The 18,044-nt window shown below is 56.1% G+C and overlaps 1 protein-coding gene across 1 annotated transcript in view; it reads left to right on the forward strand.

The window, feature by feature from the left end:
• Positions 1 to 16,511, forward strand: part of kmt2bb (lysine (K)-specific methyltransferase 2Bb) — a 107,301-nt gene extending 90,790 nt beyond the window's left edge. The window contains 9 exon segments of the mRNA XM_059641272.1: positions 445 to 531; positions 1,817 to 1,929; positions 5,657 to 5,899; positions 6,960 to 7,034; positions 7,526 to 7,700; positions 8,233 to 8,340; positions 11,999 to 12,082; positions 13,768 to 13,897; positions 16,095 to 16,511. Of these exon segments, the coding sequence (XP_059497255.1) occupies positions 445 to 531; positions 1,817 to 1,929; positions 5,657 to 5,899; positions 6,960 to 7,034; positions 7,526 to 7,700; positions 8,233 to 8,340; positions 11,999 to 12,082; positions 13,768 to 13,897; positions 16,095 to 16,370 (1,291 nt within the window). The 3' untranslated portion in view covers positions 16,371 to 16,511.
• The last annotated feature ends 1,533 nt before the right edge of the window (positions 16,512 to 18,044 follow it).

The raw sequence follows: 18,044 nt of genomic DNA on the forward strand, positions 1-18,044 counted from the left end.
CATGGTCATCATTAGACTCTTAATTCCTAATTTGTATCATATTCGACATCAGGTCCTCGGAATGTTGTCTGCGCTGGGGCTCGCAGCCCGTGAGAGTGTGTGTGTGTGTGTGCGTGTGCGTGCGTGCGTTTGGGTCTGGGGGGGAACAGTTCACTCGACTGGGAATTGGATCTTGTGCAGTGACACAGGTGGCGGAACGGGTAGGTGTGTAACGGAGCTAAGTCACTGCATCAGAGAGCTAGCACACGGATGACTGGCGGAAGGGCCTCCTTTTGCCACCGGCACTGGAAGTGTGAAATCGGTGGGCGTTTCCAAGAAGCGGGTGCTTGGCTTTCTGCCATATGCAGGGAGAGAGGTGCCTGACTGTGAGAGAGGAGGGTGGGAGAGGGTGGAGAAAGGAGACTTGCATGCTGGTCCTACAGAAAGCACTGTTTTGTTTTGCAGAAATGGACGGGTCAGAATAAAAACACCAACTATTAAAGCCACTTTGAACCTGGATCGGACTGGCGGCTTGAAGTCAGACAACATTAAGTACGTTGGTCAATTTTCCTGTTGTATTTGTGTGTCTTTCTGTTGCAGGGACTTAAACAGGAGGCTGGAAGAACACAGCAGGCCAGGCAGTGTCTGGCCAAGAGGAGAAGTCATGACTGAAGAACGATAATATCTGAAACGGAGACTTCTCCTTTCGTCCAGATGCTGCCTGGCTTGCTGTGTTCTTCCAGCCTCCTGTTTCTCTCCCTGGGAATCCAGTATCTGTAGTTTTTTTTTGTCTAAAGCGTAGGTACTGGCTGATCCTCTCATCCTGTCATGACTCCCAGTGGCCAACTTTGTGTGTTAATCTCTTAAAACGCTAACTTTCTTAGCCCAAGGGCATTGGGGAAACTCTGAACCCCAGTGAAAATGCGAAGCACTGCCCCTCCGACAGTGCGGCGCTCCCTCGGCACTGACCCTCCGACAGTGCCCACTCTCTCAGCACTGATCCTCCGACAGTGCCCACTCTCTCAGCACTGATCCTCCGACAGTGCCCACTCCCTCAGCACTGACCCTCTGACAGTGCCCACTCTCTCAGCACTGACCCTCTGACAGTGCCCACTCCCTCAGCACTGACCCTCCGACAGTGCCCGCTCCCTCAGCACTGACCCTCCGACAGTGCCCACTCCCTCAGCACTGACCCTCTGACAGTGCCCACTCCCTCAGCACTGACCCTCTGACAGTGCCCACTCCCTCAGCACTGACCCTCCGACAGTGCCCGCTCCCTCAGCACTGACCCTCCGACAGTGCCCGCTCCCTCAGCACTGACCCTCCGACAGTGCGGCGCTCCCTTGGCACTGACCCTCTGACAGTGCCCGCTCCCTCAGCACTGACCCTCCGACAGTGCGGCGCTCCCTCAGCACTGACCCTCCGACAGTGCCCGCTCCCTCAGCACTGACCCTCTGACAGTGCCCACTCTCTCAGCACTGACCCTCTGACAGTGCCCACTCCCTCAGCACTGACCCTCCGACAGTGCCCGCTCCCTCAGCACTGACCCTCCGACAGTGCCCGCTCCCTCAGCACTGACCCTCCGACAGTGCGGCGCTCCCTTGGCACTGACCCTCTGACAGTGCCCGCTCCCTCAGCACTGACCCTCCGACAGTGCGGCGCTCCCTCCGCACTGACCCTCCGACAGTGCGGCGCTCCCTCAGCACTGACCCTCTGACAGTGCGGCGCTCCCTCCGCACTGACCCTCTGATAGTAAGGCTGGTACTTTACAATTTTTGTGCGATTTAGTCACTCTCTGTATGTTTCTCTCTCTCTCTCTCTCTCTCTCTCCGTTCAGGACAGAACAGATCAAGGACCCCTCATCCAATGTGATTGGCATGGCAACGTCAGACTCTACTATTCGCCATAGCAACCGCTGTAGCCCGCTCAGAGAATGGAAGCGCTGTTCAGGTTGGATGAAGTAGTTGTGGTTGAAGGGTCATCGGGAGGGGGTGTTGTCCTGGGCTCTGATTGAAGGGTCATCGGGAGGGGGTGTTGTCCTGGGCTCTGATTGAAGGGTCATCGGGAGGGGGTGTTGTCCTGGGCTCTGATTGAAGGGTCATCGGGAGGGGGTGTTGTCCTGGGCTCTGATTGAAGGGTCATCGGGACGGGGTGTTGTCCTGGGCTCTGATTGAAGGGTCATCGGGACGGGGTGTTGTCCTGGGCTCTGATTGAAGGGTCATCGGGACGGGGTGTTGTCCTGGGCTCTGATTGAAGGGTCATCGGGAGGGGGTGTTGTCCTGGGCTCTGATTGAAGGGTCATCGGGAGGGGGTGTTGTCCTGGGCTCTGATTGAAGGGTCATCGGGACGGGGTGTTGTCCTGGGCTCTGATTGAAGGGTCATCGGGACGGGGTGTTGTCCTGGGCTCTGATTGAAGGGTCATCGGGACGGGGTGTTGTCCTGGGCTCTGATTGAAGGGTCATCGGGAGGGGGTGTTGTCCTGGGCTCTGATTGAAGGGTCATCGGGAGGGGGTGTTGTCCTGGGCTCTGATTGAAGGGTCATCGGGAGGGGGTGTTGTCCTGGGCTCTGATTGAAGGGTCATCGGGACGGGGTGTTGTCCTGGGCTCTGATTGAAGGGTCATCGGGACGGGGTGTTGTCCTGGGCTCTGATTGAAGGGTCATCGGGACGGGGTGTTGTCCTGGGCTCTGATTGAAGGGTCATCGGGAGGGGGTGTTGTCCTGGGCTCTGGTTGAAGGGTCATCGGGAGGGGGTGTTGTCCTGGGCTCTGATTGAAGGGTCATCGGGAGGGGGTGTTGTCCTGGGCTCTGATTGAAGGGTCATCGGGAGGGGGTGTTGTCCTGGGCTCTGATTGAAGGGTCATCGGGACGGGGTGTTGTCCTGGGCTCTGATTGAAGGGTCATCGGGAGGGGGTGTTGTCCTGGGCTCTGATTGAAGGGTCATCGGGAGGGGGTGTTGTCCTGGGCTCTGATTGAAGGGTCATCGGGACGGGGTGTTGTCCTGGGCTCTGATTGAAGGGTCATCGGGAGGGGGTGTTGTCCTGGGCTCTGATTGAAGGGTCATCGGGAGGGGGTGTTGTCCTGGGCTCTGATTGAAGGGTCATCGGGAGGGGGTGTTGTCCTGGGCTCTGATTGAAGGGTCATCGGGACGGGGTGTTGTCCTGGGCTCTGATTGAAGGGTCATCGGGACGGGGTGTTGTCCTGGGCTCTGATTGAAGGGTCATCGGGAGGGGGTGTTGTCCTGGGCTCTGATTGAAGGGTCATCGGGACGGGGTGTTGTCCTGGGCTCTGATTGAAGGGTCATCGGGACGGGGTGTTGTCCTGGGCTCTGATTGAAGGGTCATCGGGACGGGGTGTTGTCCTGGGCTCTGATTGAAGGGTCATCGGGAGGGGGTGTTGTCCTGGGCTCTGATTGAAGGGTCATCGGGACGGGGTGTTGTCCTGGGCTCTGATTGCAGAGAAGCAATTGATGGTTTGTGGATGTACATTGGCAGAGCATAGCAAGAGACGGAGAAAGAACTGAGGGAGTGAGGGTGTGGGGAAGCAGGAGCAGCCAGGGAGGGAATGGAGATAAATGTTCAGAGGTGAGATTACAGGGATAAGGACGTAGTGGCTGGAGACAGGGAGGGGGCTGGAGGGGGTTACAGAGATAGTGAGGGGGTGTAGGGGCTGGAGGGGGTTACAGAGATAGGGAGGGGGTGTAGGGGCTGGAGGAGGTTACAGGGATAGGGAGGGGGTGTAGGGGCTGAAGGGGGTTACAGAGATAGGGAGGGGGTGTAGGGGCTGGAGGGGGTTACAGAGATAGGGAGGGGGTGTAGGGGCTGGAGGAGGTTACAGGGATAGGGAGGGGGTGTAGGGGCTGGAGGAGGTTACAGGGATAGGTAGGGGGTGTAGGGGCTGGAGGGGGTTACAGAGATAGGGAGGGGGTGTAGGGGCTGGAGGGGGTTACAGAGATAGGGAGGGGGTGTAGGGGCTGGAGGAGGTTACAGGGATAGGTAGGGGGTGTAGGGGCTTGCAGGAGGTGACAGACATCGGGAGGGGGTGTAGGGGCTGGAGGAGGTTTTAGTGATGGGGAGGGGGTGTAGGAGCTGGGATTATGTGTACAGGGCCTTCCCTCAGGCCTATATTACCAGCTGTGAGGGCTGGGTCAGGCTTGTGGCACTCAGCAGGAAGTTCCATTGCCCACGTTTGACCATGAGACATCAGGGAGTGAGGGCTCGCGGGATAACTCCCTCCTTATCTGTGCTGGGTCTGTCCTACCTGTGAGACAGGCCATAGCGAGGGGTGTGGTGGTGGTGCCTAGGTCATTGTCGGGCGTGATTCTGTGAGGATTGACTACGTTAGGCTGTTGTTCAAGTAATAAGTCTCCCAATGTTGGCGCAACCCCCGAGACATTCCTAAGGAGCACACTGCAGGCTCAGGTGGACTGTTACTGCGTTTGTGGTGTTCAGTCTCATTCTTGTTTTGTTTTTGAAGATGTCATGATGGCTGGTTTGCCCCGTCGCCGAGAGTCTGGAGTCACAAGTTGGCCCAGACCGGGTATGAAGGGCAGGTTTCCTTCCCAGGAAAGGGCATTAGCTCCCCCTGCAATGGTGTGTTTTTTTTGCGAGAATGGATAATAGGTTGAGAGTCTGCATGTACACTTGAAGCAAGGTCTCCATTCCACAATGCAGAATCTGTCCAACTAACCCATTCAAATGGTGATAACAGGGCTCCGGAGCAGGTGGCTCCTCATGTCTGAGGGGCCAGGATGCTGTTATTGTGCCATGAGAGTTCACCATTCCACGTTTTTGGAATTTGCACATAAATGCCCCGTTTCGATTTGAGCCCAGGCCCTCTGGAATACCAGTGCAGTGATGATACCAGCCTGCTGTCGAAGATCCTTGCTGTTTCAGGAACAGGAAAAACACCCAAAAGACCTGCGGATACTGTAAATCAGGAGCAAAAGCAAAGTTGCTGGAAAAGCTCAGCAGGTCTGGCAGCATCTTTGAAGGGAAAAACAGTTAACGTTTTGGGTCTGGCGACCCTTCCTCAGAACTTACTGTTTCAGGCTCAGTCTTGCTGCCTCACGCTGACACTCGGTTGTATGAGAGAGCCATTGAGCTGCACAGCACGGAAATAGACCCTTAAGACCCGCTCATGCATGCGACCAGACATCTGAAATTAATCCAGTCCCATTTCCCAGCATCCCGCTCATTTCCCTCTAAACTCTTCCTATCCATGTCCCCATCCTGATGCCTTTTAAATGCTGTAACCGTACCAGCCCCCACCACTTCCTCTGGCAGCTCATTCCATACACGCACCACCCTCTGTGTGAAAAAGTTACCCCTCAGGTCCCTTTTAAATCTTTCCCCTCTCACCTTAAACCTATGCCCCTCTAGTTTTGGACTCCCCTACTCTGGGGGGAAAAGACCTTGTCTATTCACCCTGTCCATGCCCCTCATGATATTATAAACCTCTATAAGGTCACCCCTCAGCCCCCGACACTCCAGGGAAAATAGCCCCAGCCTATCCAGCCCCTCCCTGTAGCTCAAACCAGACATCTGAGAGCAGCGCAGGATTCTGATCTCCTCACCCATGGCGCTGTGAGTTGGTGACGCCTAAGTCCGTGAGAGCTTCTCTGCCATTTCCAATGCTAGTTCCCTAACCCCACCGTCTCTATCTGTCTCTCTCCGGCAGCCGAGCTGAGCTCAGATGATGACTCAGTGCCCTCACCAGGCCATGAGGGGCTGGACGACGAGGACGAGGAGGATGAGGAGGAAGATGAAGAAGAGGATGAGGATGATGAGGAGGAGGAGGAAAAAGATGAGAAGGACAAGGAAAACTGGAAGGGGTCAGAGACACGGAAAAAGAGTGGGCCACACTTGCGGTTTGAAATCACAAGTGACGATGGGTTCAATGTGTGCGCGGACAGCATCGATGGTGAGTGGATATCGTAGGAGGGTGGATTTTTAACAGGATTTGAGAGGGGTGGGGTTTCTGTGAGAAGGTTCGGGCATCTCAGTCTCTTGAGAACGACAATACAGCACCCACCTATTGTCCCCCATTTGAGGGTCAGTGCTGAGGGAGCGCCTCACTGTCGGAGGGTCAGCGCTGAGGGAGCGCCTCACTGTCGGAGGGTCAGTGCTGAGGGAGCGCCGCACTGTCGGAGGGTCAGTGCTGAGGGAGCGCCGCACTGTCGGAGGGTCAGTGCTGAGGGAGCGCCGCACTGTCGGAGGGTCAGCGCTGAGGGAGCGCCTCACTGTCGGAGGGTCAGCGCTGAGGGAGCGCCTCACTGTCGGAGGGTCAGTGCTGAGGGAGTGGGCACTGTCGGAGGGTCAGTGCTGAGGGAGTGCCGCACTGTCGGACGGTTGTATTTCTTATTGTGTGTAAATGTCTCTGAGCGAATTCTGGGAGAGCTTCAGAGGGTTATTCTCCAGGTATCTTGAACACCTACGTCCCTGGATGCCACCTCCAGTGATTAGGAATCTTATTTCCAAACACACAATACTGGGAGTTCCCAGCTAATCGGATTCACGTACAGAACAGGAAGCAGAGTTGACTCTGCTGTGTGTGTGTTATCGATGATAGTCACTGGAGCTGAGACAATAAACTCTGGCTTCAGGTGGGACCTGCTGAGTTTCTCCTGCACCTTCTGCTTAATTCCAGCTTCCAGGATCTCCAGTGATTTGTCTTTGTGAGGATAGAGTTTGGAGTTCATACTCACTCATTTTTTCTTTCTGTGTCCTCCCTCTCTCCTTCCCCCTCTCTCTCCTGCTGTCCGTTGCAATCTCTCCATATTTTTCTCACTCACGTTATTGACCTTCTCTTCCCCTCTTCCCCCACCCCACCTCCTGTGTCTGTCTGTCTGTCTCCCTGTTGTCCTGTCCAACTTTCCTTTCCATCCTCTGTCTCACTGCTTCCCGCATTCCCTGTCATCCCACTTGTACCCCGTTGTTCCCCCCACCCCCTGATCCGTGCTCCCCCCTCCGTCTATGAACAGTGGCGTGGAAAGCAGTCTTGGATAAAGTGCTGGAAGCTCGAGCGAATGCCCGTCTCAAACACATCTCATTTGCAGGTGGGCACTGCGCAGAATTCCTCATCGCAATATGTGGCCTCCAACAGGAGAAAGATGCACTCGGTCACTTGCACATTGTGCTGTCCCTCTCCATGGTGGTCTCACTCTCACTCACTGCCTCCTTCTCACTCTCACTCTCTCTCACTTGTGCTCTCTCCTGCACTCTCACAACCCCTCTCTCAGTCACTTGCTTTCTCTTGTGTGCTCTCATTTGCGCTTGCTTTCTGTCACTCGTGCTCTTTCCTGCACTTTTGCTCCCTCTCAGTCATGTTCTTTCACTCACACTAGCTCTTGCTCACTACTATGCACTCGCTCTCTCACTTATGCTGTCTCTCCCTCTCGCTCGCAGTCTCGTAATCTCACTCATGCTCGCTGTCTCTCTCTGTCCCGTCATTGACGTGTTTCGATAGCCCCACTCTGTGACTGTCTCGCTGCCCCGTATGCCTGTCCCCAGTCACACTGACCCTGTTTGGTATTGCTGTGTGTTACAGGTATGACAGGCCCCCGCTGTCTCGGTCTCACACACGACGCTGTCCTGTTCCTTGTCGAGCAGCTGGCTGGGGCCCGCAACTGCAAGAAGTATAAATTCCGTTTTCACAAGCACGCCGATGTGGACGAGCTCCCGATCAATCCCCACGGCTGTGTCCGGGCCGAGGTTGGCACCAGGTAGGGAATAAACCCACAGCTAGTGGCTGTGACTCATACTCATCTTCAGGCAGACAGGCTGGGGGTTTCTGACCACCCCCCCCACCAGACGGTGACGGGCTGGGGTTCTGTGTCTGTGTTCTTCCCCCATGCGGTGGGGTGTGGGGCGGTGTCGGTGTGTCCTCCTGTGCGGTGAAGTGGGCAGGGCCTCTGTCTGCCTCCACGGTGAAGGGGGTGGGGGTCTGTGTCTGTGTCTCTTCCCCCCCCCCCCCGAAATGGTGACAGGGGGCACGGTTTGTGACCCCCCCCCCCCCACACGGTGATGGGGCGGGGGTCTGCGTCTGACGCCCCTGACACAGTGATGGGGTGGGGGTCTGTGACCCATCCCCACCACGGTGAAGGGGGTGGGGTCTCTGTCCCCCCCCCGACACTGTGGCTGGGGCTGGTGCCGGTGTCGGTGTGTGTGTGTGTGTGTCCCGCCAACACGGTGAAGGAGGCAGGGTCTCTGTCTGTGGCTCTGGGTCCTGAGGCCTGTCTGTGTCCTCATTTGCAGGAAATCCACTTTTGACATGTTCAATTTCCTTGCATCACGGCACCGGAAGCTTCCTGAGTACGGATTTGTTGATGAGGAGGAAGATGAGGTGCATCTAAAATCAGCCAGGTAACTAGCTGCACAATGAACGGGATGGTGTAGGCCATTCAGCCCCTCCCAAGGCTGTTGTACTTCTTCAGAAGGCCCTGACTGATACGAATGTAGCACAGGCTTCCTGTTCCTGGCTGCTGTGTCATTGCCCTGCAAGCAGGCAGCTGGAATATCCCTTTATAACCTCAGGTCACAGTCCGTGGTATGAGATGGTGTGGAGCAAGTGTTTATCACTGCACCCGGCATCTATAAGTGCATTTTTAAATTGCTAATATACTATTTTTCTTTTAAAAACATTTACAGACACACGCAGCTACTGAAACATTTCTACACTGCCTTCGTACACAGATAACAAACTAACATTGCTCGCAAGGAAACCCAAGGCATTTCTTTCTTATTTAGGACAATATTTTACATTGAGGCACCAGGAGGGTCTAGTAGCTCAACGGGTTCCCATTATACTTTGACAGAAAGACGTCAGGCAGTGGCCTTTCACCACTGGAGCCTTGGCAGCAGCTGGCCCAAGCTTTCGTGTGTCCCTCAGCACATAGTTCTGGAACTTGCAATGTGCTGGTCTACAGTGCTCAGTCAGGGCCAACTGGGCATTGTGGCAGACCAGAGAAAGTCTTTCACTGAGTTAATGGTCCTTCAGGCACGTCTGTCAGTCATTCAACCCGAAACATTAACTCTGTTTCTTTCTGCACAGATACTACCAGACCTGCTGAGCTTTTCCAGCAATTTCTGTTTGTGTGTGTGCATTTCGGTGTGGCTGTTTATGTGTGCGCGCGCATGTGTGTGTGTGCGCGTGCGTGTGTGTATGTGTGTGCGCGTGCGTTTATGTGCGTGCGCGCGTGGGTGTGTACGTGTACATGTACGCATGCACGTATGTGGGTGTGTGCATGCGTGTGGGTGTGCATGGGTATGTATGTGTACATGCACGTTTGTGTATGTGCGTGTACGTGTACATGCGCGTGTGTGTATGTGCGTGCACGTGTGGGTGTGTACATGTACATGCACGTGTGTGGGTGTTTGTGTGCATGTGTGTGTATAGGTATGTACGTGTACATGCGTGTGTGCGCGCGCGCGCGTGTCCAGTCCCAGGCACTTGTGTGACAGACTAGTTGAGATAGCCCTCAGCCTGCCACAAGGAGGCACAAGCCGCCTCCTGCTGTCACTGGGCTGTTAATCTTGTGAAATTTCTATAGCCCCAGGCTGGTTAATCTGTGCAACCGATTGCTGCACAGGGATGTGGAGCCCGTGTTTTTAAGAAACAGATACATGGCTTTTTTAAAATTCATGCATGGGATATGGCATTTATTTCCTCTCCCTAATTGCCCAGGGGGCATTTCAGAGTCAACCACATTGCTGTGGGTCTGGAGTTGCATGTAGGCCAGACCTAAAGGGACATGAGTGAACCAGATGGGTTTTTCCATCATTAGATTCTTAATTCCAGATTTTTTTTACAAAGTGAATTCGCGTTCCATCACCTGCCTTAGCAGGATCCAGTCCTGGGTTCCCAGAGCATCAGCCGACTTTCTGGCTTAATACTACAGGGCCATCGCCTCCCACATAGCCAGGGGGTCGAGGGTTATGGGGGAAAGGCAGGAGAATGGGGGGTTGAGAAATAAATTGGCCATGATCTAATGGTGGAACAGACTCAGTGGGCCAAGTGGCCACGTTCTGCTTTTGTCTCTGAGGTCACGTTTGAATAGTGACGGAGCAGATGGTGGAATTTGAGGAATTCAGTGAAAATAATCTGGAATTGAGAGTCTATTGCCGGCCGTGCAAACTTTGTTGGTTGTTGGGCAGGAGCTAATGGGAGTCACCAAAGTCCTCAGGCTGTCCTTATCTGGCCTGGGCCTACATGTGACTCCCGTCCCACCATGTGACTCTTAACTGCTCTCTGGGCAGTTAGGGATGGGCAGTAAATGCTGTCTAATCAGTAACAGACACATCCCTGTGAATGAATAAAGAGATGTTGCTCAGTGAGGTGGAGCCCGAGAGCACTATATCATTAGATCTCATGACTTGGTGAAGGTATTGAGCTGGTTTCTTAAAGGTAAATGTCAGACATATCTACCTCCCATCCCCCGAATGCTTATTCTGTCAAAAATCTGCCCATTTCTGCCTAAAAAATGATTAATTTCATGGAAGATAGTCCTATAGGCACACCGTCCCCACCCTCCCTGACAGAAGAGATTCCTCCCCATCTCTGTCTTCAGTGGGGGACACCCTTCTCTCGAAACTGTGCCACCCTCTTGTTCTAGGTTGCCCCCCGAGGGGGTAACACCTGCTTAGTTCCCCACCTCCTCAGGGTCTGATCTGTTGCAATCCGATCGCCCTCTCATTCTCTGAAACCAGGCCCCGACCTGCTCCACTTCCCTCACTCGGACAGTCCCCGCGGCCCGCTCTCGCCGACCCCCACCACCACCGCCCACACGCACACATTAACTCTCTCTCTCTCTCTGTCTGTCTGTCTGTCACACACATGCACGCACACACTCTCTCTCTCACACACATGCACGCACTCTTTCTCTCTCTGTCACACACGCGCAACACACACAATCTCTTTCTCGCACGCGCTCGCTCTCTCTCCCCCTCTCTCTCTCGCTCGCACACGCACACTCTCTCTCTCTCTCTCTCTCTCTCTCTCTCTCTCTCTCCCCCTCTCCCTCTCCCTCTCTCCCTCTCTGTCACACACAATACACACTCGCACGCGCGCACTCTCCCTCCCGCACACGCTCTTACTCTCTCTCACACGCACACACTCATGCACGCACACTCTCTCTGTCTCTGTCTCACACACACACACAACAGACGAACATACTCACTCTCTCACACGCACATGCGCACACACTGTCTCACATGCACTCTCTCTCTGTCTCTTTCCCTATCTCTCTCTCACATGTACACATGCGCACACGCACACTCTCTCTCTCACACACCCCCAGGGAGACACCAGCTGAGGGAACCATCTCTCAAGAGTCCCTCCTACGTATACAGTCATACAGCACGGAAACAGACCCTTTGACCCATCTAGTCCATGCCAACTATAATCCCAAACTAAACCAGTCCCAGCTGCCTGCTCCTGGCCCATGTCCCTCCAAACCTTTCCCTATCCATGTCCTTATCCAAATGTCTTTTAAACTCTGTAACTGTCTCCACACCCACCACTTCCTCAGGAAGCTCATTCCACACACGGACCACCCTCTGTAAAATATTTGCCCCTCGTGTCTTTTATAAAATCTCTCTCCTGTCATCTTAAAAATGTGCCCCCTAGTCTTGAAATCCCCCACCCTAGGAGAAAGACACCCACCATTAACCCTATCTGTGCCACTCATTATTGTATAAACCTGGATCAGGTTGCCCCTGAACGTCCTACACCCCAGTGAGAAAAGCCCCAGCCTCTCCCCATTACTCAAACCCTCCATTCCCTCCCCGGTGTCCTGGTAAATCTCCTCTGAACCCTCATGCTCCCCACAGGCAGGGGCCTGAACCTACACCTGCTGGAATACTTTGCAACCAGGATCGATGCTGGGAATGGGAGGTGGTTTGTGTTGAGGAGGGGTCTGTTTGAGACGGTTGCGGGTTGAGGGCGTGATGCATGGCGTGGGGGAGGGAGCAGAGCGCTGACGAGATGCCAGGCTGTAATTTGTCCCTTCGTGGTGGATCACAGGCGAGCGACCAGCATGGACCTTCCGATGGCCATGAGGTTCCGACACCTGAAGAAGACCTCGAAAGAAGCTGTGGGTGTTTATAGGTAGGTGTCCCTGCTCCTCCACCTCCGACCCTCTGTCCCCCAAAACCCGTCAGGAACCCTCAGTGGACCCAACCCACGAGAGAGGGGTCTACATCAGAATTCTGAAAGGGAGATGTAGTCGGGGGATGGGTGATGGGGTTGGGGTGGTGGAGTGGGCATTTGGGTTATGGGTGGGAGGGGGCAGTGTGTGGGAAGAACAGACCAGACTGAGTGGGCCATCGATGGGAGAGAGTCTCAAATATATCCAATGGCAAATTCAGGAGTAACGTGTCTTTGACAACGAGACTTGGGTGGGGGGTTGTGGGATCGTACTTGTTCTACTGGGAATTGTGGGGGGAATGTGGGACTTGTTCCAACAGGGAGTGGGGAGGGGAATGTGGGACTCGCTAACACAGGGAGTTGGCAGGGGGGGAATGTGGGACCCGCTCCCACAGGGAGTCGGTGGGGACGGAATGTGGGACCGGCTCCCACAGGGAGTCGGGGCAGGGTGGGAATGTGGGACTCGCTCACACAGGGAGTGGGGTGGGGAATGTAGGACTGACACATAGGGAGTTGGGGGGGTAATGTGGGACTCGCTCACACAGGGAGTGGGGGGGGAATGTGGGACTCGCTCACACAGGGAGTGGGGGGTGTAATGTGGGACTCGCTCACACAGGGAGTGGGGGGGGTAATGTGGGACTCTCACACAGGGAGTTGGCAGGGGGAATGTGGGACTTGCTCACACAGGGAGTGGGGGGGGTAATGTGGGACTCGCTCACACAGGGAGTGGGGGGGGTAATGTGGGACTCTCACACAGGGAGTTGGCAGGGGGAATGTGGGACTTGCTCACACAGGGAGTGGGGGGGGTAATGTGGGACTCGCTCACACAGGGAGTGGGGGGGGAATGTGGGACTCTCACATAGGGAGTCGTGGGGGGAATGTGGGACTCGCTCACACAGGGAGTGGGGGGCGGGGAATGTGGGACTCACTCACACAGGGAGTGAGGATTGCGGGGAACATGGGGCTCACTCCCACAGGGAGTTAGGGGCGTGGAAGGTGGGACTCACTCCCACAGGGAATGGGGGGAGGGGGGCATGTGTCCACTGAATATCTGATTTCCACGTCATCTTCACTTTTCATTCTGCTGTCTGGTCTCTTCACCCTCATTCATTCCTAGCTCTCTCCCTCAGTCCGACCCTCTCCCCACTCAGTATCTATCTATCTCTCTCTCGCTCTCGCGCTCTCGCGCTCTCGCGCTCTCGCGCTCTCGCGCTCTCGCGCTCTCGCGCTCTCTCGCTCTCTCGCTCTCTCGCTCTCTCGCTCTCTCGCTCTCTCGCTCTCGCGCTCTCGCGCTCTCGCGCTCTCTCGCTCTCTCGCTCTCTCGCTCTCTCGCTCTCTCGCGCTCTCGCGCTCCCCCCCCCTCCCCCCCTCTCTCTTTCTCTCTCTCTCTCGCTGTCTCGCTCTCTCTCTCTCACTGTCCCCCCCGCCTCTCTCTCGTGCACTCACTTTCACCCTTTCTCTGTACAGAACCACAGAATCCCTACAGTGCAAATGCAGGCCATTCAGCCCATTGATCCCACACCGACCCTCCCACCCAGACAGCATCCCACCCAGACCCTATCCCTGTAACCCTGCATTTCCCATGGCTAACCCACCCTAACCCACACATCCCTGGGCTGTAATTGGTTAATGTTTCCTTCCCACAGGTCTGCTATTCACGGCCGGGGACTGTTCTGTAAGAGAAACATCGATGCCGGGGAGATGGTGATAGAATATTCTGGAATCGTCATTCGATCTGTTTTAACTGACAAGAGAGAGAAATATTACGACAGTAAGGTAAGGAGTTAGGGTGAGTGACTCCCTCCCCCTGCTCTCGGGGGAAAGAAATTATAACCTCGCTGTTTAACGATGAAATTATACCAAACGTCTGTGCACTGCTCTGGTCTCTGTGTACCTCAGTTTGAGGCCATTCAGCCCCCTCCTCCTCCTCCTCCTCCTCCTCCTCCTCCAGCCTGTCACACAGGAACAGGAGGCCGTTCAGCCCCCTCCCCAAGCCTGTCACACAGGAACAGGAGGCCATTCAGCCCCCTCCCCAAGCCTGTTACACAGGAACAGGAGGCCATTCAGCCCCCTCCCCAAGCCTGTCGCACAGGAACAGGAGGCCATTCAGCCCCCTCCTCAGATATGTCACACAGGAACAGGAGGCCATTCAGCCCCCTCCCCAAGCCTGTCACACAGGAACAGGAGGCTGTTCAGCCCCCTCCCCAAGCCTGTTACACAGGAACAGGAGGCCATTCAGCCCCCTCCCCAAGCCTGTCGCACAGGAACAGGAGGCCATTCAGCCCCCTCCTCAGATATGTCACACAGGAACAGGAGGCCATTCAGCCCCCTCCCCAAGCCTGTCACACAGGAACAGGAGGCTGTTCAGCCCCCTCCCCAAGCCTGTCACACAGGAACAGGAGGCCATTCAGCCCCCTCCCCAAGCCTGTCGCACGGGAACAGGAGGCCATTCAGCCCCCTCCCCAAGCCTGTCACACAGTAACAGGAGGCCATTCAGCCCCCTCCCCAAGCCTGTCGCACAGGAACGGGAGGCCATTCAGCCCCCTCCCCAAGCCTGTCACACAGTAACAGGAGTGGGGTTGGTCATCTGTCTGGTCTTCATTTCTGCATCAACTGAACACTACTGTTATTAATGCTTAATGCTGTTGTCTCTCTCTGTCTGTCTGTCTCTCTTTCTCTATCCCCTCATCTTTTTATCCCTTCTTCACCATCTCTCTTTCTCTCCCCTCCCTCTTTTTTTTTTTCTCCACCCGTTTCCCTGTCTCTCTATCTCGCTCCCCCCACCCCCCCATCTCTCTCCCCCCATCTCTCTCCCCCCCCATCTCTCTCCCCCCCCATCTCTCTCCCCCCCCCATCTCTCTCCCCCCCATCTCTCTCTCCCCCCCCATCTCTCTCTCCCCCCCCATCTCTCTCTCCCCCCCCCTATCTCTCTCTCCCCCCCCATCTCTCTCTCCCCCCCCATCTCTCTCTCCCCCCCATCTCTCTCTCCCCCCCATCTCTCTCCTCCCCCCCATCTCTCTCTCCCCCCCATCTCTCTCTCCCCCCCATCTCTCTCTCTCCCCCCCATCTTTCTCTCTCCCCCCCAATCTCTCTCTCTCCCCCCCATCTCTCTCTCCCCCCCCCATCTCTCTCTCCCCCCATCTCTCTCTCCCCCCCATCTCTCTCTCCCCCCCATCTCTCTCTCCCCCCCATCTCTCTCTCCCCCCCCCCATCTCTCTCTCCCCCCCCATCTCTCTCTCCCCCCCCATCTCTCTCTCCCCCCCATCTCTCTCTCCCCCCCCATCTCTCTCTCCCCCCATCTCTCTCTTCCCCCCCCATCTCTCTCTCCCCCCCATCTCTCTCTCTCCCCCCATCTCTCTCTCTCCCCCCCATCTCTCTCTCTCTCTCCCCCCCCCATCTCTCTCTCCCCCCGATCTCTCTCTCTCTCCCCCCGATCTCTCTCTCTCTCCCCCGATCTCTCTCTCTCCCCCCGATCTCTCTCTCTCCCCCCGATCTCTCTCTCTCCCCCGATCTCTCTCTCTCCCCCGATCTCTCTCTCTCCCCCCATCTCTGTCTCCCCCCCATCTCTCTCCCCCCCCATCTCTGTCTCCCCCCCCATCTCTCTCTCCCCCCCCATCTCTCTCGCCCCCAACTCTCTCTCTCTCCTCCCTCTCCCTCTCTCCTCCCCCATCTCTCTCTCTCCTCCCCCATCTCTCTCTCTTCCCCCCGCTGTGTCTCTCTTCCCCTCCCCACCGTGTCTCTCTTCCCCTCCCCACCGTGTCTCTCTTCCCCCCCGCCGTGTCTCTCTTCCCCTCCCCACCGTGTCTCTCTTCCCTCCCCACCGTGTCTCTCTTCCCCCCCGCCGTGTCTCTCTTCCCCCCCGCCGTGTCTCTCTTTCCCCCCCGCCGTGTCTCTCTTCCCCCCCGCCGTGTCTCTTCTCCCCCCCCCCCCCCCCCCGACCCCAATCTCTCTCTGACTCGCTCCCCCTGTACAGGGGATTGGCTGCTACATGTTCCGAATCGATGATTTTGAGGTGGTGGACGCTACAATGCATGGGAACGCTGCCCGTTTCATTAACCACTCATGTGAGCCCAACTGTTACTCGCGGGTGATTAACGTGGAGGGTCAGAAACACATTGTCATCTTCGCCATGCGCAAGATCTACTGCGGTGAGGAACTCACTTACGACTACAAATTCCCCATCGAGGACGCCAGCAACAAGCTACCGTGCAACTGCGGGGCCAAGAAATGTCGTCGCTTTCTCAACTAACCTGGGCTGGGGAGGGGCGGGGAGGTCACTGACTGACTGACTGGCCCAGTGGCATCAGCAGAGGGTCCAGGTTTATGGCCGAGACTGGAGGTACCGTCCCTCCCTCCCTCCCCTCCCCCGCTTCCCCCTCCTCTCCCCCGTCCCCCCTCCTTTCCCCCTCCCACACCATCCCTGCTCCGCACTCGCGCTCTCTCTCTCTCTCTCTCTCTGTTGCATCTATCCTCTCCCTTTTCCTTACCTCTTCATAGACCCTCCCTTCCCACCCCCACTTGCTCCCCCTCCCCTCCCCTTCGCAACCCCAGCCATTCCTGCCCTTCCCCTTCTCTCGCTCTTCTGTCACGTTTTCCTCTCTTCTCTGGCCCTCGCTCTCCCCTTTCCCCCCTCCCCTCGCTCTCCCCCTTTCCCCCCTCCCCTCGCTCTCCCCTTTCCCCCCTCCCCTCGCTCTCCCCTTTCCCCCTCCCCTCGCTCTCCCCTTTCCCCCCCTCCCCTCGCGCTCCCCTTTCCCCCCTCCCCTCGCTCTCCCCTTTCCCCCCTCCCCTTGCTCTCCCCTTTCCCCCCTCCCCTTGCTCTCCCCTTTCCCCCCTCCCTTGCTCTCCCCTTTCCCCCCTCCCCTTGCTCTCCGCTTTCCCCCCTCCCCTTGCTCTCCCCTTTTCCCCCCTCCCCTCGCTCTCCCCTTTCCCCCCTCTCCTCGCGCTCCCCTTTCCCCCCTCTCCTCGCGCTCCCCTTTCCCCTCTCCCCTCGCTCTCCCCTTTCCCCCTCCACTTGTCTCTCCCCTACACACCTCCACCCCTTTTTCTCCCTCTCCTCCCTACTTCCTCTTCCCCCTCCCTCTAAACCCTCCCCTCTGCTTCTGTCCAGCCCTCCCCCACCCAAAAATAAATTCCAGACTGTATGGAGGGTCTGAGCTGTCAGGTCAGAACTGGACCCTATTCCCCTCGCTGTGTCATTCTGGCTGCCATTCACTGTACTATCCCAGCTCCCCCCCCCCCCCCCCCCCCCCCCACCCACACACGCCTGCAGCTGAGCTCCGAGCCTGCGCACCGTCGGTGTTAAGAAGGAGATATTCGTTTCCAGTTGTGATTTTCTTTTGTTCCTCCTCCTGGTTTAATTTTCGTCTAGAATTGAGGGAGCTGAGAGTTGCAAAGACCTCGCTAGATAACTTTGTGTAAAAAGGTTGTACATATCTGTACAGATATTTCTAAAACCCATTATTTTCTACGCACTTTTTTATTTAAGAAATGATTTCCTTAATAAAGATGTTCAGTTGTTCAGAGGAACGCACAGCAACACCAGTGTCTCATTTTCCCAGTGCACACACACACAGAGAGAGAGAGAGACTCACGTGCGTTTATGTGACGCCATTACAAACTGAAGACGACAAAATTCTGAGAGTGAACCCAAAGGCGAGCTGCATTCACATAGCACCCTTCAAGGCACATTCACGCGACAGGAAATCTAACTGACACTGACACCGGCTCACATCCTGGGGGCAACTATTGACCAGAAACAGCCCCAGCACAAGTGGGGCAAGCAGAAATAATCTTTTATTAAAAATGTGCTCAGGGCAGCAGGGCAGGGCACTGGCTGAGCCCGCATTTAGGCTCGTACACCGTGGAAACAGACACTTTGGTCCAGCTCATCCTTGCTGATAGGATATCTGGAATTAATCCAGCC

Source organism: Stegostoma tigrinum, chromosome 41 (assembly GCF_030684315.1).
Source record: "Stegostoma tigrinum isolate sSteTig4 chromosome 41, sSteTig4.hap1, whole genome shotgun sequence".
In the NCBI taxonomy this organism is placed as follows: domain Eukaryota; kingdom Metazoa; phylum Chordata; class Chondrichthyes; order Orectolobiformes; family Stegostomatidae; genus Stegostoma; species Stegostoma tigrinum.